General features: G+C 39.7%; 1 protein-coding gene across 12 annotated transcripts in view; it reads right to left on the minus strand.

The window, feature by feature from the left end:
• Positions 1–16,289: 16,289 nt before the first annotated feature.
• Positions 16,290–23,757, minus strand: part of CASK (calcium/calmodulin dependent serine protein kinase) — a 490,128-nt gene continuing 482,660 nt past the window's right edge. For all 12 annotated transcript variants that reach the window (XM_069065716.1, XM_069065725.1, XM_069065724.1 and 9 more), the window contains one exon: positions 16,290–17,305. In XM_069065716.1, the coding sequence (XP_068921817.1) occupies positions 17,129–17,305 (177 nt within the window). In that variant the 3' untranslated portion in view covers positions 16,290–17,128. The remainder of the gene's footprint in view (positions 17,306–23,757) is intronic.

Below are 23,757 nucleotides of genomic sequence, written 5' to 3' on the forward strand. Positions count from 1 at the left end.
CCCCGCCCCAAGCTCCACAAGGAGCAAAGAGAAGCTGCTGTAAGTAAACCAGGCAACAAGACCCCTGACCTGCCCCCACAACCCCCAACCACTGGACCTCTTCCTTCCTTTCCAAGAGCAGAAGGCCTAGGCTGCTAGGATTGGAGAGCACTTGGGCTCTACCCATTGGGAACTGGCCCCAGACTGGGCTGGAGCCCAGCTTAGGGTTTGGGACTGGGGAGGGAGAGGGGCTTGGGGGGCAGACTTTGTAAGCATATGCTAGATATCTGATAGTCCTACAGATCTTAGTGAAGAAGCGCCCCCCCCCCCCAATCCCGTGTCTGTATTTTGGGTTGGTTTACACTTGCACATACTTGATTTTCAGTTTCCCCATTGCAAGTCTCCCTTCATCTTCAGGACTCTCCTTTCCCCCTTTCCCTCCCTCCACCTCCCGCTGACAAGTGTGAATCCCGTGAAGATTTTATTTTGTGTTGTGTATGCTGTACAGCAAGGTTTGTCCTTCGAAACAACAGATGAGATGACCCCCCCCCCCTTTTTTAGGCCTCGCCCCTCCCACCCTCAGAGCCCCCGTCCGTGACATGTTTTGTATCGGCGATCATTATGAACTGTACATAATTTATGTTGTGAGAGGCAAAGGGCAAGTTTTGGATTTTACTTCTTCCAAGTTTGTTTTTAAAGGACAAATTAAAAAAAAGCATTTTAAATACCCCCCCCCAAAGAAATTATATATATATATATATATAGAAAAATGAAAAAAAAATTTCACTGATGATTCTGACACGGTATAGAGTCCTGGGGGTGGGGAACCTGTGGCCTCAAGGCCCCAATTTGTTCTGTGAAGTTTGTATTTAGTCAAAGGGTCACACTTGAGGACCTAGAGGACCACATGCAACCTCGAGGCCACAGGTTCCCCAAACCTGGACAGACAATCCATGTAATTGTCTTACAGGCAGACTAACTGAAATGGTAGCAGACACAGGCCAGAAGGACTAGATAACCTAGGGAGGTCATTCCCAAAATCTATTTTTAGATCCCATAAGTGTTAACCTTGAAGCCCAAGTTATTTGTAAATTCTAATATGGAACAGTGGAAAAACTTATTCTTGATATCAGAGAAAATGGGTTCAAATCCTTTCTCTATGTGATATTGGGCAATTCACTCCATTTTTGCAGATCCTGGTTTCCTTCTCTGTAAAATGAGCATTGGTCTGGATAGCCTCTGTACTTCCTCCCAGATTGAAATCTATGATTCTGTGATCCTAGCCCTGATAATATAGGGAAGTGGACAGCTTGCTTATTTGGCAGATTCATGTGGATTTCTTTGTAAAGGTTTGATTATTTTCTGGGATTTAGGGGTTCAAAATAAAAGCATAGGACCACCTTTAAAGAAACTTTTTATTTAAACCCTCCTTATTAATATGAGATCCAGAGAAGCAAGATTAAAAATTCAGAATAATTTTAATATATTTTTATATTATATTTATAATAATATAATTTTAATAAATGAATAATTTTGAGCACTGATCAAGATTTAATACTAATTTTAACATGATCTTGAAAACTTTAGAGTTAAAATGGTATTACCAGGGTCTTCAATTAATGACTGTTATGTTCCTGTGGGGACTTTGCTGAATCTTGCAAGTTAATAAATGTTAATTTAAGTAGCTTTGAATGACTCTCCTTGTGTCTTATACCCAAACCCATTATGAAAGCCTCCAATGGAGTGAAAAACAGCAGGAAAGATTCTTGAAGAAGTGGTGATAATTTGAAATGTATTTCTACTGTGTCTCTTCTCAGTTGCTGTGTGTCTTCAGAAGGGTGCTGGCTAATTCTTCTGGAATCCAGATAAGGTAGTTGAATAAATAACAGGATATAGAACCTTGGTCTGGGCAGGAAAGTTGTTATTCAGTAGTTTTTCTGTCATGTCTTACCCTTTGTGATCCCAATTTTTTCTTGGCAAATATACTGGTTTGCCATTTGCTCTTTCAGCTCATTTAACAGATGAGGAAATGGAGATAAAGCAGGGTTAAGTGACTTGCCCAAGGTCACACAGCTAGTATGTGTCTAAAGCTGGATTTGAACTCAGGAAGTTGTCTTGACTCCATACCTGGCACTCTATGCACTATGGCGCCACCTAGCTGCCTCAGGCAGGATACCCTGGTTTATCAATTTGAGACTTGGTTCTTAAGGTAACGGATGTTTTGAATACTCATTCATTTCTTTAAAAAAAGTTTATTGTGTTCTGATTTTTACAGCACAATCCAATATACTCTCTCCACCCCGCCAATCACTGAATCTTTCCTTGTAACAAACAAAACCAGTTCATAAAAATCAGTTGAGTGAGAAATACACACAGCACATGCCAAATCCTACACCTGCAGTCTTCATCTGTCAATCGAGAGGAGGAAATTGTATTTCTTTCTTTTTATTTATTTATTTTTACTTTCCTTGATTTTACTTTTTAAAAAAAAACTTCCTTTTTATTATTATGAAGGTGACACACATATTTCCCTATACAAAGAATATAAAAAGCCTGTGTATGAAATCTTGAATCTCCACTAGGTAATCTTGGTGTCATTTCTTTTCTGTATATTTCAGATTTTACATGGTAGTTCCAACACTGCTTTGCTTGTCTCTGTTCCCTTCTGAACTTCCTTACACTCTCTTCCATTGATTTTTTTAAATGATTCATTGATGCTTTTTTCTTTTTAAGTATCACCCTCACTATCCCACCCCCAAATAAAAGTCCTCCCAACTGCTGAGATTTCAGTACTGACTTTTTTTGTGTGTTTTCTCCAATTTTTAGATATTCAGCAAAAAATCTCATCTGGTATTAAGCTTACCCCTGTGTCTGAAAACTCTTCTTTTTCAAGATAAAAAGACAGAACTGAGGTTTTGTTTAATGTTTTTTTTGACCCTTGTAAATTGATATCCCAAACTTAGAAGCTGCCTTCCATTAAAAATTGTAACCATTCAGTATTGTTGGATTATAGAGCTCTAGATACTATTTGTATTTTCTAGTTTCATTGATACATGGCTGATGATCACTATGATTAATATAATAAATATCATAGTGACTGTTGAGAAGTTGCAAGACCAAAAAGTCAGTAATATATTTCATGCCATCCACTGAACATGTTTTGTATACCTACATTTCCTTTCTGGGGAAAAAATGTTACCCACCTCCCTTGGGTTGTTATGAGGAATAAATAACAAATAATTGTAAACCACTTGGTAAGCACAATGCAGAGAGAATATCACTTAGCGGCCTAAGAAAGGAAAGAGAAACTTCATTCATTTAAGTGGACAGCACATGGAAAGAGTGAATTGTTGCCAATATTGTTTTGCTAAGTAAGAGACAATAGGCAACAGAGCATATTTTCCTATAAGGCATTAATTTCCCAAGTTGATCCATCCATTAGATGAGCATGTCTGGCAGACTCCTGGAATGACAGAGGACTTGTCTGGGATTCCAGGCCGTTGCTGCTCCTTTCTTTGTCCCTAAAAAGGGTTTACAAAAAAAATGAGGGTTTCAGTCTTAACCGATCACTTTCCATGTAGGCTTCCCCTATCCAAAGTCTCTTGAAGAGGTAGTTAAAATAAAATTGTTGTTGAATTATAACAACCACCAAAAAGCTCTAAAACTGAGCTAAAGCTGTAATATACATCATTATGTCCATAACATTTAATAACACTGTTCCTATGGAACTAATTGTCCCCTCTAATGTTGTTTCATCTATCCTGTTTTCCCCAGAACCAGTTAATACTATTTGACATGCCTGTACCATTTCTCAAAATTTTTTTCTCCTCTCAGTATTAATCAAAAAATTTGCTTAGATTAGGTAACATAATTTTGAAAAGCAGAGAACAAGCCCTTTGGAGGATGGAGTCAGCATGCATGAAGTGTGCTGTGAGAGGGGCCTTAGTCTCCTAGAACCTGGCCAAGGGACGTCATGGGGGGGCTAAGTGGGGAGTAAGAGTGGTGGGAGGGAGCAGTGGAAAGAAGCAAAGAGGGAAAGTGAGGGTGAAATCAATCTGCCTTTCTCACAGTTTGCCTTGGGCTGGGCCTATTCTCAACAAGCAGCTCTGTACTTTCCAGATGTCACCTTTTGAACGAAACTATGAAAGTTGAGAAATCATTGCATGTCCCATAACTTTGAAGACAAAGGAAATAAGGGGTAAGATTCTAGATCAAGACAGGAAGGACGGGCAAGAAAAGACATATTCTTTCTGCTAACATCATATACCTTCTTGGTACGAAGGGAAGGGAAAGGTATAGGTTGAAAGACTTTTAATAAAAATTCACATGCATTTATAGGATTCCTTCATGTTTTAATTGGCTACACAACTTGGTAGAACCCTGGAGTGTTCTCAAGGAGTCAGAAAAATCAGGGTTTGGGTCACAGAACTCAACGAAAGTAGAGATAACAGCTATGGGACCTCGTAGCCAAGAATAAAAGAAGCAATCAAGGCAGAAATAAGGTGTTCAGGGTCTAGATCACCATCTGTGATTAAAAATCCAAAATCAAACCCATGCCCAAACAAATCTTTTTGTGTAGTCACTATTTCCATCATCTCTGTGAAGGGCTGTGTAATTTCAACAGGGCATACGGTGACAAGGATCTCTTAAAATGGAAAATGGAACAGAAAAAATTTGTTTAAAAAAATCACAGATTACAATCTAGTCTTAAAACTTGACCTGCAGGGCAGCTAGATGGTGCAGTGAATAGAGCACCGGCCCTGGAGTCAGGAGGACCTGAGTTTGGATCCAGCCTCAGACACTTAACACAAAAACTAGCCGTGTGACCTTGGGCAAGTCACGTAACCCCAATTGCCCTCTAAAAAGCAAAAAACAAAAACAACAACAATAAAACCAAAACAAACTTGACCTGCTCCTGCTGCCTTTCTCATTCTTGGCCAAAGAGGCCCAGAACTGTTAGTTCTGCTTTTGTTTCCTCTGTCCCCCTCCCCCAGCTTGAGTATACATAACTTGGGTATGAAGGGAACAAGGCAATGCTGAGAAAAGCTCTGTGAAGCCCAGTGGGTCATCCTGTCTTGTCTAATGCAGAAAGAGCAGGGGGCTAGACAGGTGAGGGCCTGTTCTATTGCAAGATTCCCTCAGTACCTTGCTGAGGTAGGAGGATTGTGGAAGGAAGAAAAAGGGAACTCCCCCACATTATTCTTTCATCTTTCTTTAGGGAGATGCACCTTTAAGCATGGAAGAATGCCCCATTAGGAAGGAAATGTCTAAAAAAATGTGACTTTTGGGGAGAATTGTACACCCCTTAGCCCTGCCAACATGTTAACATGATAAAATAAATACCTATATGCCACAGATGGGAATTTTCTGGCATTAAAAATAAATGTATGTATAAAGAGTAATATGAAAAAGTACCCCTCATTCCACTCCCATGTGTTAGGGCCTAGGTTAGGGTTTACTCCTTCTAAGTTCTAAAATAGCTTGTGGTAGGAAAAAGACAAAAAGAAACAAAACATTTTCCAGTTGCTTGGAAAAAGCAGTGCTGATAGCCTGTAACGTTTCAGAGCCCTCCCGGTGGTGAGAGCCGGAGCTGGTCTGGAGAGGTCCTTCAGGTCCAGCAGGAGGGGCAGCCATCTTGTGACACTGGGTTTGGGATAGAGATCTTGAGCATTTTAAGTTACAACATTCTCCGTGTGAGTTCTTCTTCATATATGACGTTTCCAAGGATGTGTGTGCCTTCTGAGCTGGTTGAGTGGAACCAGACCATCCAAAGGAGCACTTGTCACTGGAAGGGAGGGTTGATAGAGTGGACAGAGTGCTAAATTTGGAGGTGGGGGTGATGGGGAGGTGACTGGAATTCAGATAAATGGCCCTGCCTGCTGCTTCCAATTTGTATGTCTTCGGGCCCTCTGGGCTTCTCCTCAGGTGCCAAATGAAAGGGTTGAACTGAATGATCACTATGATCCATTCCTGCTCTAAATTCATTGGTCAACTTGCCATTTTCATACTTTCAGTGGTATCAAAGAGCAGATGTGACCGGGCTTCAATGGAACATTTGCAGTCCCTAGTCCCGTCCCACCACCCCCATCCCTAGGGAGCTAATTTACCCAGGTTCTGGGTAAAGTAGAGCTGCCCAGATCGGAAAGTGAGTCAGTCCTCAGCTCAGCTCCCCGTTATCTGGCCCCAGACCCAGCCTCGTTATATCCATCATCCACCTGGCCTGGACACCTTTCCTGCTGTAGCGCACACTACACCACTCCCTGCTTTCTGCTTCTTGCTTAGAGTCCAGTCAGTGCTACCATCTCTGTGGGGGACTGTGTGGCCCCCTCCTGTGGATGACTCTGATAGCAATCCCTATAATTTCCCACAACAAATTTTCCTTTTCTGGCCACTGCTTGTTGAGGTGATTTATCTCCCCAGCAGAAGAAAATGAGGATAGGGTCAGTGCCATTTCTGTATTTATATCCCTACTACAGGGCCTGCTACAAAGCAGACTCTTAAATGGTTTATTGAGTGGTGTAGCACCACTGGGAAGGGCCAATGCTATATAACAATAATGAATAAACTATCGTGTACATATGACTTTAAGGTTGGCAAAGAGGTTCACAAACGTCTAATTTTATCCTCACAACCACCTTGGGAGATATGTTCTATTATTATTCCCATTTTACAGATGAGGAAACTGAGCAGACAGTGGTTAAGTGACTTGCCCAGGGTGTAGCTAGTATTTGAAGAGGATTCGACTCTAAGTCTCCTTCACTCCAGTTAGAGGCATCAATATTATTCTGCAAGGTTGAGGACACACAGTAGAAGTAGAAAGTAGGAGGAGACTGGGGATGAACCCATTAAATCTGGAAACTTCTTTATGAAATACATATGCACAATGGCCAGCTGTATTACATATCTGTGCTGACATTAACTGGAACTCATTTTTGGGTCCTATACCTTAATCAAACCAATTAATGGGCCAGTTACCCAGCACTTTAACGTCACCTCCTAGAACTTCCCTTCTCTTGTCCTCTCCTCTTCTAGAACTGACTTTCTTGCATTATCAACTCTAAACATATACTTGTTATATTTTATAAAGCCTGGAGCTAAAATCATTATGCTATGTTAATAATAACGCCAATACTCTGGTATCGGAATTTGCTCTTCTGCTGTTCAAGGGACAGTGCTTGGAGTTATTATTCAATCAAATCATGAAAGTGGGGCAAAATGAGAAAAATACAGAAACATAAACATTCATATTCATATTTTAACCTAACTACTAATGTTCAGTATATGTCCTTAATACCACAAGGTACAGAAAATGAATCAGGGCAATGGTTATACCTCTTGTTTTATATGTACAAGCAAACTATTTCTGATAGAAGCAAAGCAACACACAAATGTTTTGGTAATTTCCGCTACAACCTGGAAGGTCGTCAAATTAGAAAAAAAAAAACAAAAACAACCCAAACACTTTGTGACTGGATTTTGGTCAAAATCGGTGTACCATTTCCATATGTATGTATACATATTTGTATATGTTTACACTGCTCTTGATATCGATTCCTAAAATTTTGAGAACTAAAATAATTCAAGAAGTAAAAATATTATCTTCCTTGAACATGATTCTCCAAGACTCTAATGAGGCGAGTCTTAGGCTCGAGTGTGGTACAATGGAGAGTATTGGGTTCAAATCCTGATTCTGCTGCTTACTATGTGATGAGGACAAGTCATTTAATCTGTCTGGAATACAATTTCCTTACTTGTGAAATGGGAAAAAAAAATACTCATTCTATTGTCTGACAGTATCTAACTCACAGATTGTTGTGAAGACCAAGAGTCTTCTACATATGTAGAATATGTGTCTATTATTAGTACTGTCCTCATGGAGCTGACACATAAGGGAAAATATACCTTGTTTGTAAATTAAAACACATTGGTAAAATTAGTGCCTGTTGCATATACATTTAAAAAGTAGAAATGCATTAGGATCATAGCTCATTTGGGTGGATCTTTCTGTAAAGTGAAGATGATGCCAGTAAAGCAAATATTTTCTACTTTATTTATTTCATTAGAGTCAGTCACAGCAGAACTGTCAGTGGGTTATTCCTGCTGATCTCTGTGAAGTTTTATGTATAGAAATAGGAGTATGAAAATTCATCTGATCTCACTGTTATAAGCTCCTTAAGAGTATGGACTGTTTCATTTTTTGACTTTGCATTCCCAAGGTTCAGTAGGGTCTGGCACATAGTAAGTTCTTAATAAATGCTTGTTGATTGATGGATGGAATAAGAAGAAATACGTGTATAGAATAAGAAACTAGAACTTCTTCCTCAGGTTTTAGGCTGAGGTCTGAATCAAAATGCGCCCATAAATATACAAAAGGCAACGGGGCATTGTTAAGTAAAGAAGAACAGTTCTGGAAGCTGTTTTTTACAGAATAAAAAACCCTTGAGGCATTCTATAAAAAAAACCTGGAATCAAAGTAAAGACGTATTTTTGATTCAATAGTCCTTACATTGCTTAAATCAAATTTTTTCCCCCTATTTTTGTGTGATGTTGTAATTATAGTAAAGAACCTGGAGTTATTTTAAATTTGTATCAAATTGACAAGTGACTGAAATATAACAGCTCTTAGAGATGGAAATCTTGCAATGGCAATGAAGCAAGACAGACACCTACGCAGGTGTTACTAGTGAAGTCGGATGAGATACTCTTTTGGGAGCCAGTGAGAGAATGTCTCTTTTGTTCCCAGGCACTTTGATAGCAATTTCTGCCACATATTCATACCTGTCTGTACATGCTAAAATTAGAATAGAGTAGGCCTTGTTAAAATCCATCAGGCCGTTTCTTCTAATCCTTCCAAGGATTTTTGCCTGTGATGTGAACAGACAATTGTTTTTTCATGTTTTATACAGTTTATTCATACTTTTTTTTGTTCTCTCCAACTTTGAAATGACAAAAGCCCATTTCTACGGTTTCCCATAACACAGCATCCTACAGGTATGTATATTCTACAAATAATACTATGAAGTTTCTCCTCTTCCCCTTTCCATACAATAGATAATTTCATAGGGTTCATTAACTCATTTACTTCTCACATCCTTTACATCAGCTTTAAGTTTACTCTGACAATAGGTCAAAAAAATCAGGAAGGGGAAGGTTGGTATGCTGCTAAGGCATGTAAATAGACACACATAGAAAAAAAGTAGGACATATACAAAGAATCTGGACCTTTTAAATTCCTTCATTGTCTGAGTGCTGAAGGACATCTCCTGCACAAATGCTATTACATACTAAGGCATTGCTGTACCCTGTAAATACTTACAATTGGATACGGTGAAATTTACAATAACCATTAACATCTTGCTCTTTTATCACTGAGACAATACTTCAAAACCTTTTATAAAAAGGTAATAATACATAGAGAAAAAAGAACACGTTGGTAAAATCTTATGAAAAACAACCCGAGAATTGGGTTTGCAATTGCCACACGCCTTAATTACAATAAAACAAACATGATGTTGTGTTCTTAGCACACAGGAATTGTGCTACCATAACACGTCACCCTGCCCACTGCACACAGCGGTTCCCCCTGGTACAGATGACATTTTGGGACTATTTAGATTGTAAATAAATCCCCCCAAATTCCTTCTCTTTTATAAAAAGGGGTCCCTGTGGAGGAGCTTCTATTTCTACTCCCAAGTATAACTCCTATAACACAGACTGCATTTCCTCCTGGGCTAGACATAGGATCAGTTTAACATCTTGACTATTTCCTAAGACCCAGTGAAACCACTGGCCACTTGTGCAAAACAGAGATAAGTGAGATAACACACAAAAGTAACCGAGTCCCAGGGTTAAGAGGGGACAAAGGTGAGATGTACACATGTCTATATGTTTAAAAACACATCTGTAGTTAGGGAGGTGTGCTTGGGGTCAGAAACAGAACCTCCTGCATGGTGACTAATAACCTCTTTTCTTTTGCTCAGTCCATTCACACAGGTGCAGGATAGTGATGAGGTGTCAGGTGAGTGGTGATGGAAGATCCCTAGGTGGTAAAAAGCAGGACTTTTCTTCCCACTCAGAGATAATATGTCTATACAACAATACATAGGACTGCCTAAGAGACTGTGTTAGGAATTTTGTAAACGGTTGTCTTCCTTACCAATTTTAAGGACGTGTTTACTTTAACTTCTGAAATATAAATACATGGCAGCAAAAAAGAATGAACTAATCATTCATTATACTCCTGGCATGGCCCATGTGGTGACTGACTCCCCTTACATACTTTCTAGATACATCTGCCATTGCAAATTTACTGACTTGCTTTCCCTATCCAAGAAACTCTGGCTGTAACTTAAGGAAATTGATATATGTCTTCATGGGGAAAAGCTATAGGATTTAAAAGTCACAGAGCTTTAGATCAGAAGCAAACTTCAACCTGACTATTGGTCCTCTAAATATGAGATTCTTCTTGTCTAATGACCAATGAGTGGACATAGGGCTGGAAGAACTGAATGCTATTGATCTTGACATTCTTGCAATAAACAAAACCAGAAAAAGGGAGTTGCAGCCATATGGCAGCACAGTTGATGAATACTCCTTGGAGTCCTGAAAAGCAGTTTGAGTGGGTATTACTCTATGCCCAAAAGCCACAAGAAACATTATTTCATGGAATATCAGTCATCATATATTGCAGTACTAAGGGAAAGTAATTGCAAAGAGATCACCAGGAAAATGATTGCATATGATGCAGTAACATGAGTTGTGGATGAAGTGGGAGAGGAAATTTATGAAGATCCCTCAAATCAAACTATGTTCTCTGATACTTGGTGCAGGTAAAGATGAGGAGAAATAGATGGGAGAGTATGGTCCAGGAAAAAGAAATGAGAGAGGCTGATGGCTTATAGATTGCCTACAGAAGCCTCACGTCTCTACATCATGAACACTTTCTTTAAAGAACTGGTAGGCACTGGACATGGTGAGCACCAAATAACCCTATAAAGAATGAAACATTGACTTTTAACTGACAAGAAAAGAATTGTTATTGATTTGGGAATTATCCCTGAGTCAGCAGCAACAACTGAATAGTCAGACCATTAGAGCTAACATTAGAATTTGTAAAAAAAAAAAAAAAAAAAAAAGGAATAAACAAAAGAGAGGGACAGAGTGCATGTGTGTAGAGGGGGAGAGACAGATGCCAAAGGCAACCACAGGATAGAACATAAACCCACCTGCAAAGTCTAGTGAAGAATGACGGAGGATTATGAGCAGAATCGTCTCATAAAGCACAGGGAAGTAGTAAAGAATAAAACCAGCATAAAGAAATCATGGCAAGATATAAAATTAAGCAAAGTCATCTCAAAGGGCATTCAAGGATGAAAATGGAAGGACTGCAAACAAGAAAAATGGAAAAGCCTTACAAAAACTATTTTTAGCAAACTTTTCTAACTTAGAGATAGTGGACCACCCTACCACTGGTCTCTAATATCACAGTAACACCAATGGACCACCTGGCTTCTACTATCATAGTCCCAGCTGTTCTTAGAGAGGAGGTAGTAATGGCACTAGAGAGGATAAATATGGAAAAAGCCATATTTGGGAATATGGGAAACAGACCAAGTATATATAGATGAAATTTATTCTAAGAGTGATAAAACTGTGGGATCAATGATGGACTCATGTACATGGTATCTGAAGGATGAGAGATACCCAAAGTGTGAAAAAATCTTGGACCTTATTGATGTTGAAAAAATGGGTGACCAAGAGAACATCAATAAAGACTTATCTATAGGCTACTCTCCCATCTACACAAATTTTTTTTTATGAGACTCACACACAAACTGAGGGCATCCTCAATGAGGATATTAGTAGGGAACAAGCAGGTTTTTGCAACCTCTATTCAACAACGCACCAAATCTTTACCACCTCACAATTAACTGAAAGAGGTAGAGAATGTAAGATTCCGTTATTTTTATGTTTGTCTATTATGAAAAAGTTTTAACGCAGTAGAACAAAATGCTGCCTGAGAGGCTCCTTCACAATGATTTGTCTCTCATCCATACATCAAGGTCACTCAAAATTCCTTGGAAAATGTAATAACAATCTGTTCCCCAAGAACGTTCGCCACCATAGCAGAAGAGATGCAACTCAGTCTAGGTCCTTGTAGATAGTGAGGTCCTCCAAATGCTCCTGTTTGCAGATGACACTGTGCCCTCTGAACACTGCATCCACACAGGAAAGCAGAGGAAGCATGTGAATAGACGTCATATTGAGTTTGTCTAATCCTATGTATAACTGGAACAAAGAGTAAAGCTCAGCAAGAAGCTGGACCCAGGATTCAGAAGGAGAAAGGATTGGGCTGCTTCTGGGAAACTGCAAAGCTGTTTTACTGACCCCAGTCCTCTCACAAAAGCAAAGGTCCATCTTTTCAATAATGATATTTTTACCAGTGTTGCTTATACAGCAGCAAGACACAGACATTGCCTAAGAACTAAAGATGAGCACTACAAGGAGGTCCATAGGGAGGCACACAGCAGCTGTGAGCAGCCTGAAACACAAAACCAGTGAAGAATGCCAAAAAGAAACAGGACCAGAGGGCATCCTCAGAGAACTGCAGGACCAGAAGAAAAGATGAATTGGTCACATGGTGGGACCTAGGGATGGCAGGGATAAGAGCCATTGAGTTGCACTGGTACCTTCATGATTTTGAGAAGAAATGAGAAGAGCCTTCATCATGTGGGGGCGGACCCTTTGTGAGAGACTGGAAAAGAGATTCTTGGGACTGGCAGCCACAGACAGGTTGCCATCTGCATTGTTGGAGAGAACTCCTGAACTGATGAGATCATGGATCCACATAAATATCCAGGGATGATTACACTCCATCCAAAGGAGATGTGGGAAAAAAAAAATTACTTCTTGAAGATTAGAAAGAGAAACCTTTTACAAAACAAGCAAAAGCCCAAAGCTTTGTGGGCTATTGCAGAAGAGTTATCTTTCAAAGAAAAGGATTAACTGGAAGTCCAGAGAAAGAGAAAGGAGATCAGGCACCTTTAATATCAATGACAAATTGTAAGAGGAAATTTAACCAGTCTTCCTTACTTGTCTTTAGCATTATAACCCTTCTTAAAGAGGACAGTAGTAATAATTGTATTTAATTGTGAAAGGATCAGTTGGATAATGGAAAAGAACAGCTGCCTGGGGAAGAGGCCAGAAAAAAATGAGGATAAAAAGGAAAATTGTTTATGAAATTCCAAATCACAAGGTGCTAGGTTTACTGTGGGATCTTTGTTCCAGGAAGATATCACCTTAGGTGTTTTTTTAAGTGTATGAAAGAATTAATTTACAGGCTATCTTGAATATGTTTTGCCTCAGGTTAAGAAGTTAATGTGCTGTCCTAGAATAAAGGAAGATGACCTCAGTAGGATGAGAGCAATCTGATTTTTAGCTCTTTATTCCTTTAAGGAGCAGCAGTTTCCTTCCTGTCTCTTCTTTACTTTGGGTACAATTCCTCTGCAGAAATTACAGCTCTTTATTGTACATGGGCCTTAAGAAGACAGAAATCCAGGTCTGTTATAATTGAGGAGAAATATTTATCACTGAGAACCTCAAGTAATGTGACACTGATTGCAGAACCCTAAAGACACATGCTGGCTTCATTCCTTAATCCAACAAACTCTTTGACTTCCCTAAATATCCTGCCAGTTCAATACAACAGACTGAGACAGTGTCTTCTGAATGGTCACAAAACTTATCTATCAGGCCTGGAGCATACTTCCTCCTCATCAGTTCAGGGGCCATCACCTCCACGAAGCACTCCCCAATTCCCCTGGCAGAAAATGAACTCTCTCTCGCTCCTTCAAATTTTCCCCCACCTCTTTGTCAGAACCTCTTCTTTGTCCTCATCTCATTTTTCCTTGTATTATATTTATCTTTGTACTTGTCCTGCCTTGCCCATAGTAGGTGCCTGATAAATGCTGAAATGAATTCCTTCTTAAGCAATTATTTAGCAATCTAGCATCTAAGCAATTATTGAAAAATAGCTCTTAACTCAAGAGGTATTTAAATTGCATTGGGAAACGACTTTAATAGTTATTGTTGACGTGGGAAACTTCAGAACTATTCAAGTGAACAACATTTTCCTGACACCTAGAGTAGCTCATGAGTAGAAAAGACAACTTCTTTTTCTAGACACAGAATTCAACATAACAAAAATGCTGCTCTCTTTGCCACAGTGAAGACTTTTCCAAACAGAGGGGTTTTAGCATTTTACTGAATTTTCAGTTATTCATTTCTAGTTTAATTTTTTCACATTAAAGTGAAAGATAATGGTTTTCTCAATGGAATAGAAACAGTGAAGTCGTACAAACACTTTCTGTCTAGTGGCCAAGTGTGTAGAGTGGGTAATGATGAAGCAACAGCAGGAACAACAAGACAGAATTCCAGAATCCAAGTATTTTAATTTTACTAAATAGGGGAGATGGTTTTTGAGAAAGAAAGGCATAGTAATGGAAACATACAGTTCTTATTCATCAGATTGTATCAGTGCAGTCTTGTGGAAGGAGTGGTCAATAAGGAACTGGCAGATCTCAGTTCTAGCTTCCTCTTTCAATTACTCAATACCTCAGTTTCCCCACTTGTGAACTAGACAAGAACAGATTCACCCCTGCACAACACTCAGGGTGAGCTTGATGAGAGGTGAAGCATCTGGGTTCTTCAGAAGAAAGGGGCTATATGAATTCAAGCAATGACTATTTCTATTTATTAGAACAAGAATCAAGTCCTTTCTGATGGGTACAAACAGCAGTACTACTTCTAAAACAGTCGCTTCATTTAACAAATCTAATATACATACAATGACAATTTAAGATGACTTCATCTGGAAATCTGACCAGGAAGTGGATCAATTTCTCCACTGAAAAAGGAGGGAAGTTTTTTTTTGTTGTTGTTTTGTTTCCCATTTCATGAATTGTTTGTTCTTGTGCTTTGATGGGAAATGAGGTAGAGGAGGCTCATGAAAACGGAAATGAGCCCTGATTGTGGTCAGTACCATCAAGTGAATAACTCACTAGGCTTAAATTTTCTCAGGCTCATAGTGATACTAGAATGTACCAAAATATATTTTTTTTGATTCACATAATAAAGTCAGGAATAAGATCTGCAAGTATCTGTACGTGTCTTGAGTAGATGACCAACTTCCAGTATGTCTGTTTCTGAAGGTCATGAACCTTATTTAACAATTTGCTTTAGTAAGTTTTAAATTATCTTGTCATGGCCATTGGCATTGTAACAACAGGAGCCATGAGAGGGAGCTGCCAATTTCTAAATTGTGCACTATTAATACATTTGGTCCTTTAAATGAAAGGTTTTTTGACAGGAACACATCCTGCTAGTCCTGCCAAGGCACAGAGTAACCTAGGCTATTTTCAATACAATCAAGCACAGGCCATTTTACCTATAAAATTTGTTGCACTCAATCATAAAAGGACAAAAATGATGTACTCTTTTCATGAACCACATAATACTATGAAAAATTTACATCACAAACACTAATTAAAACAAAACAAAACAAAACAAAACTTCACTAATGTATGGAATAAAGTGTATGAGGAACACCAAGCCTCTGACCACTTGCACTAGCAGAATGTGATGTCATAGGAGGGTGATGAGATGGTCAATGCCTCTCAAGTAACATGAAATAAAAAATTCACCTGTGCCAAGGGATAAAGCAAGAGGAAGCAGCCTTCCCAGACGGTCCTCAAGTAAATATATGGCTGACTGCTCTCTAGGGGTCAGAAATTGTTCAAGTTGTGCTCTCGAGTTGTTGGCTGTGGACCCCTGGAGGGCACTGCAGACTTGTATTCACTCTAGGGCCTTCTCATGGTTCAATTATCATCCAATGTATAAAATCTAAAAGTGCTGATTTTCAAAACTGAACCAATCTGTAATGAAATGAAGGACCCAAAGGCATTTAATTGTTGAACACATAAAAGGAAGTGTATTTAAAAAAAAAAATTGGTCAAACTGTAGTGTCAATTACCATTCTTAAGGAATTTACAGGGCTGTCAAAGATGACTCTTTTTGGAATATTCAGTTTATAGCAAATGCCTAAACTGGTTTCTTCATTGCACATTATTTTCATTTAAAATGGGTAAATTTAAAACAATTACATACATATTAAAAATCTGCATTTCTTTGCTGAATTAAAACGTTAATACTCTCAGACAACACAGATCCAAAATGATGAAACCAGCAATTCCCCCTCCCACCTTACAACAAATTAAATTGAGACAAAATTACAAACACATTTCACTACATGATTATTATTAATAAAAATCAGTTTTTTATAAAGTTGCCCAAAATGCAAGGGATGTGCATAGGTTTACAACTTAGTCATAACATTTTATTTTTATTCCCTTGGGTAGTTTCCCCATGAACGGAATGTACTTTTGCTGTAGAATACAGTTTTTTTTTCAACACAGATACACCAACAGCATGAAAGCTTGCGACTGTCCACATGCATTAAGAGTCAAGACCCAATTTCAAATCTCTAAAAGGCTGACAGAATTCTTCAAAGAGACAGTATCACATTATCTGGATGTTACATAAAAGTACCTAACAAAAATACTATTCTAAAAAAAAGAGAAAAAAGGCCTTTAAAAATGTTTTGTAATCACTAGATAATTTCAAATAAATAAAGGAAAGCAAGATATTCCAATCCATAAAATCAGACTCTAAAAAGAATGTAGTGTTCCACCCCCATGTCAAGGTAACAGAATTATTTTTTATTATTATTAAAATAGATTATAGAAAGCAGCATCTATTTTGTGCAGTTTTAAGGGGCCTTTGAAATAAAAAGCTATGATTTCCAAAAATATAACATTCCAAAGGATTGAATAATACATACATTTAAAGATACATTTTTATTAAAGTTTAGGAGAACTGATTAAAAAAGATACTGTCTCTTTAAGTTAGTGTTTAATTTTTTTTCCTCCTCCTATCTATTTGGACATGACAATAGTTAAATTTAGGTCATACTACATCTAGGTAGTCTCTAGGAGCCAAGACCTGTTGACACAAGGCCAGTAATGAAGAGGTTTTTTCATGTATGAGGTGGTTCCCAGATACGGCAGAATTCTTCAGTTATCTGGTGAGAGGCTTAATAGACCCAGGAGACTGGAACCCACTGTGGTGCTGTACAAACGAGCTCAATGGCTTCCTCCAGATGTCTGATTGTTTCATCAATTTCATTGTTGATGATCGTTAGATCAAAGTAGTGTGCATATGTTCTCTGTAAGATATCAGATTCCTTCTGCAGGCGTTGAAGAGATTCATCCTAAAGAACGATTTGGGGAGGTGGAGATTAGAGGTGGGATGGGGAGGGGATGCATCAGGAAGCAAAGAAAAGAGAAAAGTTAGTTGGATTCTTTAGCTCTTCTGATTTTCTTTTGTCCTGCCAAGGTCAGGCTTCCTAGCCCAGTCCCACTGGGTGAAGCCATGAATAAAATAAATACAGTTATAACCAAAAGAAACAACTTGCCACACACTGCAGCTTTAGTAAACCACTGTGTGTAATGGGAGCTGCCCGGCATGCAACAGGACACGCTTCTAGTTTCTAGGAAGGCTGGAGTGGAGAATGAGGGGACAACAGCACTACAAAGAGGGACACTCTTAACAGCGAAACCCAGACGCTCAGATGGCTGGTGTCCCCAGGAAGGGCCTCAAGAGTCCTGGCATGCAGTTTACACAGACAGCAGCAGTTCATCCACCTGGATATTCTCTTTCCCTGTATCCTTACACCTTAAGTGCTACTCCCACAGTCCTCCCTTCATTCTCCTGTTTTTAAACAGGCAAATGGAGGCATTTCTTGATCTGTGTGATCAGAGATCTCATATTGCCTTTTTCTTGGCACAGGCATGTGCTTGACCACCTAACTTGATTCTGGCCCCCCAAACCAGAGCCACACCTGCCCACGGCAGTTCTCTCAAAGGCAAACTGTGTCCCTCTTTTTCTATTTAATGGCCAACATGATCCAGGCATTGAGTTACATGTAAAGATACCCAACACAATGAGATGCCAAAGGCAAAGGCTTTTTGGATGTTACAAAATGAGAAGCACTCAGTGTGAGATGGGTCATTTCAGAAGAATGACACAGCATTTGCTGGTCTGATGAACTGCTAAAAATGAGTCCCTGTGCAAACCTACCGTCATTCATACATAGTCTACAGAGATAAGCTGTTGATGTCAGGGGGCACTAAGACACTATTTGTGATACTTCCCCAAACCAACATCACATCCAGTGCTCTGGCAAACACCCATAGCTAATAGTGAGCCAAAAACAAATGAGAATTTAAAGAGGACATGGACATATACATGTACCTTTACTCATACCGCAGCCCATTTTATTTTGTTATTTCAAGATGGGGACCTCTCAAGGGAAAATAGGAAATTGAATCCATTACAGTAAGAGAAAAAAGAGGCAAATTTGCTAAAACTTGATAGTAATATATACATATATTTCCCTAAGTTCACTATGCCATGTATATGTATGTGTATGTATATGTGGGTATATACTCACATACAGAGGATCTGATGAAAAAAGGAACCAATTCTTCAGGGGCATGGAAGGCTAGAAATGGGGGGCAAATATCCTAAATAAAGGAAAGGTTGTGTATCCTTGAAAGACCAGATGTCTTAAGCACAAAGGGTGTAAATGTTGGTGTCCTTTCTGTTAAATGCACAGGTCAAAAACTACAGGTAAAATCTGGGCTCTGTGGAGGTTCGCCTCTGTAACAGTGATCAACATAAACCCATTAACAAGGATGGAATTAGCTAAGTCCACTGTAATACCACAACAGAGAAGGGGGTCAAAGCAGTTGAATACTTCCATTAAGTATTTTGAAGATAAAAATTTTGTACCTCTTCTCAGGGCCATCTACTTCTTTCAAAGTAGTTTTGAAAATATTTTTTGAACATCAGGTATTACCTAGTTCTACAGATAAAGCTGGGGTTCACAACTACCTTTTTATTATCAGTGTGTCTAGACGCATAGTCTTTTCACTGTGACTTCACTGTAGGGAAGGCCAAATCTGCCTTTGTTCAGAAGATACCGGGTTAACAGAGAATAGCCTTTACAAATCTCCCCTTGGTTTGGTATCAGCAAATTCAAACTGATCAGAAATGAAAAGCGCATACCATCTGAGTTACAACTGTAGCCTGTTTCCCTGAAATATGGTTCCATGGGAAACATAAATCACATTCTTCTGGCAGAGGATTTCTAGGTAATTTTTGGTTAAAGGAATAGTCTTTGTTTTCTCAAAAACCACCAGAAGGCTGCTTTTTGCCCATAAAGGCTATAAAGTGCAGAGTCAGAAGACTTGGAGTCTGAAGTATTAATCGTGTTCCAATTTTGACAAGTAAAGTGACAAAATGTTTCAAGCTGAACTAAAGATCTCTCTCTAAGCTTGAATGGTGAAGTTCCTTTCTTCACAAAAAATAGCCCTTGTATGTACTTAACTCAGCACAGGAGTGGGCCTTAAGTCAGTGAAAACAAAATGCCTTTATTCTAAGAGCAAAAGCAGCACTGAGTGGGAACAGAACGTCTACATTCTAAATCTATTAAAAGAAACAGGGCTGCATTTCATCAGCTCCTCACTGGTACTTACAGGCAGTTTTCTGCACCATTTTGGCAGCTTTGGAAAGTTAGTAAAAGGGCAGGAAAAATAGGCAAAAAAAAGCAAAGATGATAATTCAAGAAAATAATATAACAAAAAGATAAAACCATTTAACAGATGCTTCTGAAATGTTTGCATATTGAAATAAGGTAGGAAAATAGATCATATTTTAGAAAGAAATATACTTTATGCAAATGAAATGACATAAAAAATAAAAGTAATAGAAATAAAAATCACTTAAGCAAATTTAGTTAATAGATCTTCCTCAAAAGTACAGAAACTAGAAATTTCCCATCTTAATTTTGCTGTGTGATTAACTAGAGGGAGGTCATTTATCAAACCGATTTTCTAAGCAATACAAATTGGTGAACACCATCATCAAGCTTCCTGTGAGTTTCTATTAATCTGTCCTTTTTAAGTAGTAGAAACAAGATAACAGTCTGTTCTAGAGGAGTTCCCATGCCCTGTTTTCTTTCTTTCTGTTCCTATTCACTGTTTTCTAGAACATAATTTGCTGCTGCTGTTGAATTGTTTCAGTTGTGTCTGACTCTTTGTGACACTGCTGCTTCCTTCTCCAGTTCATTTTAGAGATGAGGAAAGTAAGGCCAACAAGGTTAAGTGACTTGCCCAGGGTGATACAGGGAATGTCTGAAACCGGATCCAAACTCAAGAACATGAGCCTTCCTGACTCCAGGCCTGGTACTCTATTCACTATGGCACCACCTAGCTGTACTCATCTGCTGTGCAAGGGCAAAAAGTAACTCCTCTCTTTGCTTAGGCTGGAACATTTTTTAGTAGTTACACTTTGACAAAATAATACACTCCCAAAGGGCACTTTAAATGGTCAGCCACCCTCCTACAACTAAGTGAGCTGCTTTCATGCCACCACCCTGCCGAGGTGTGGCTGTGAACTTGCTCCCCCTATGGTCTTGGGACTCTAGAATCTCCAAGGCATGGAGTGTGCTGGACCCATGGCAGATTTAGGTGGCTAGTGTGGTTCTGGGGTGCCCCTTTGTCCAGTCCTTCATTTGGAAACCTCTGTAAATGAGTGATGCCACGGAATAAGAAATACTAGTTTAGGCCCAGAGTAGGCCCTGAGCTCTTGCCAGCTCAGATCTTAAACCTCCAAAAAATCATCTAGCAGGACCTGAGGAGTGAATAAGAATATTCCTTGCTCTTCACTGCCACTTGCAGACTTTCCTTTACTATCACTTAGCAATTTTTCTTCCCTTTAAGTTCACTCAATTAAAAATTTCCACCCAGTCCAGACCATATAGTGACCTCCAGGTAATATTCTTCTGCCTTTGCAAGGGGACTCCAACACTTTGTTAAACATCATCTACTTCTTTCCATCTCCTTATATCCACATCTGTCAAACTCCCATACCTCCCAATTCCGAGGTCTCCTTAAATTCCAGTTAAGTGGTGAAGTGCTGGGCCTAGAGCAAGAATCACCTGTGTGATTCTGGGCAAATAAATTTTTTTTTTTGCTTTTTGGAGGGCAATTGGGGTTAAGTGACCTGCCCAAGGTCACATGGCTAGTTTTTGTGTTAAGTGTCTGAGGCCAGATTTGAACTCAGGTCCTCCTGACTTCAGGGCCAGTGCTCTATTCACTGTGCCACCTAGCCTTCCCTGAGCAAGTAATTTGGTAGATGTCTGCCTCAGTTTCCTTAACCGTAAAATGGAGATAATAATAGCACCTACCTCCTAGGATTGTTTTAAGGATTAAATGAGATAATATCCATACAGCACTTAGCTCAGTGTCTGGTACCTACTAACTTCCTCCCTTCCTTGACTGAATCCTTTATCCCCACCTCAATCACACAAATGAAGGGTCTGGTCTGTCCTAGATTTCACCATCAGCCACAAACATTTTGCTTCCTTAATCAAAAAATGGGATATTCCTCTCTGACCATAACCTCCTATCACTCCATCTCTTACTATGCATCAACCCTCCTAAAATCTATTCGTTGCCCTTTTAAGGGCATAGTTCCTCCAGTGCTCAGTAGTTTCTCAGGCCATTTACTGTACTTGACCTCACTTCCACTCCTTTCCAATCTCAAATACAGTAAGCATACTGCTGCTTACTCTTTAATCCCTCACCCCTCTGTCCTGCGGCTTCTCAATCTTAACCCTGGATTACTTACACAATCTATCTCCTCTGTGCCTATGTGCTTATTTCTGAATGGATCTAGAGGAATTCACAGACCAACAGTTCTGACTGGGTTTATTATAAATTCATGTTATTCAGTTTCATCTGGGCTCTCACTGCAGCAAGACACAGATGATTCAGTCGAGAAAGTCCTGGACCTTGAGTCAAGTTTTGTTGTTCAGTCATTTCAACTGTGTCTGACTCTTGGTCAGACCCCTTTGGGGTTTTCTTGGCAAAGATACTGGAGTGATTTGCCATTTCCTTTTCCAGCTCATTTTATAGATGAGGAAACTGAGGCAAAAAGAGTTAATGAATTTGTCATGGGTCATACAGCTAGTACATGTCTGAGGCCAGACTTGAATGCAGGAAGCTGAGTCTTCCTGACTTGAGGACAGCACTCTATGTAATATAGTGCCGCCTAAGAAAGTAAAAAAGATCTCAGTTCCTCCTCCTTCCCTTATTAATTCCTCATCTGACTCACTGTAGAAGCTATTCCATATTCTGCCCACCCTGGTCCTAGAATTCTACCCCCCACTTCAGGGCTCCTACAAGCCACTAGATATGAGCTCTGTTTGTTTTTCTCAAAACCTCTTGATACCATCTCCTCCTCTGTGAAAATGGAGCTGGCTCCTCTCCTTCAGAGGGCTGATTCCATGACAGTGCAAGAACACCTGAGTGCCAGTACCAGCAGCGTGAGGGCATATCCAGAACCAAGAGGAAGAACAACCAGGGGATGGACACATGGGGGCCAGGCACAGACACAGAAAGGAGAGGATGGGACAGACACATGGGAAGAGCAGGGCAATATTCATCAATCACTTACTACCATTAATAATTACTCTTTCTTAGAGTTACAACTCATTAATTTTTTCAATTTGCTAGCTATGTATGAAGCTCCTACTATGTGCAGAGCGCGTAGGAAGACAGGTGGCCTAATGAATTAGCAACAAGCATTGTGCTATACAGGCATTATGCTAGGTACTAGAGAAGCAAACACTATTAGTGACACAGTCCTTAACCACTAGAAGATTACATTCTAATGAGCCAGAAAAGATATAAAAGAATATAGAGAATAAAGGCAAAGTAGATAAATACTGGGCAGTATGGGAGTAAAGACACTTATGGAATAGGTGAGGCCTGAGCTATGTCTTGAAGGAGGAGAGGATTCTCTGAGGTCTAATGACAGAGGGTCAGCTTTAGAGTCAGGAAGGCTCAGAGTTCAAGTCCTGTTTCTGACCCATGCTAGCAGCATGACCACAGGCAAGTCAACCTAACCTCTGAGCGCCCCAGACAACTCTGTAAGATCACAAACACTTTCAGATGGGTTGTCAGTCTTACTAAGGAAGCAGAAAGATGAAAGAGTGCTTGACTTGGAACCCTCTGACCTACCCTGGCCCAACATCACAGGGCTAGTGAGTGCCCAAGGCCGCATTTGAACTCACTTAACTCCAGGCCCACTGCTCTAACCATTAAGACCCCTAGATGGAGGGATTTGGAGATCCTAAGCTGCCTTGAGGCCAAGGAAGAGTAGGAAGAGCTCATTCTCTGGGCAACAGCTCAGCCTCTTCTAAATTCACCACCCAGAGGTAAAACTCTAGTTGCTCCACCTAAGTTTGAAACTCCCCAGGTATAGTTAGTTCCCTTGGAAATGGAGACAGGAGAGCCTCAGGGAAACCCCTCTCAGCATCAAGCTTAATTAGCCTAGTCTGGCACCAAGATGGTGGAGAGAGGCTAAGGGCCTTGCACAGTCACAGAACTTGTGATTATCAGAGGCAGGATAGAAATGTGCCCATTCTTCTTCTCCCTTAAGCTCAGGTCTTCCAGGTCAGCCTATGAGGCAGTAAGCTCCCTTGTCACGGCCCTCAGGACCTACAAAGCTTTAGCTCCCACCTTCCTGAACCCCAACTCATATGTGTACACACACACACACACACACACACACACACACACACACACACACACA

Source organism: Petaurus breviceps, unplaced genomic scaffold (genome assembly GCF_028583685.1).
Source record: "Petaurus breviceps papuanus isolate PSGF00001 unplaced genomic scaffold, PetGlider_PUasm1.0 90700, whole genome shotgun sequence".
NCBI classification, from domain to species: domain Eukaryota; kingdom Metazoa; phylum Chordata; class Mammalia; order Diprotodontia; family Petauridae; genus Petaurus; species Petaurus breviceps.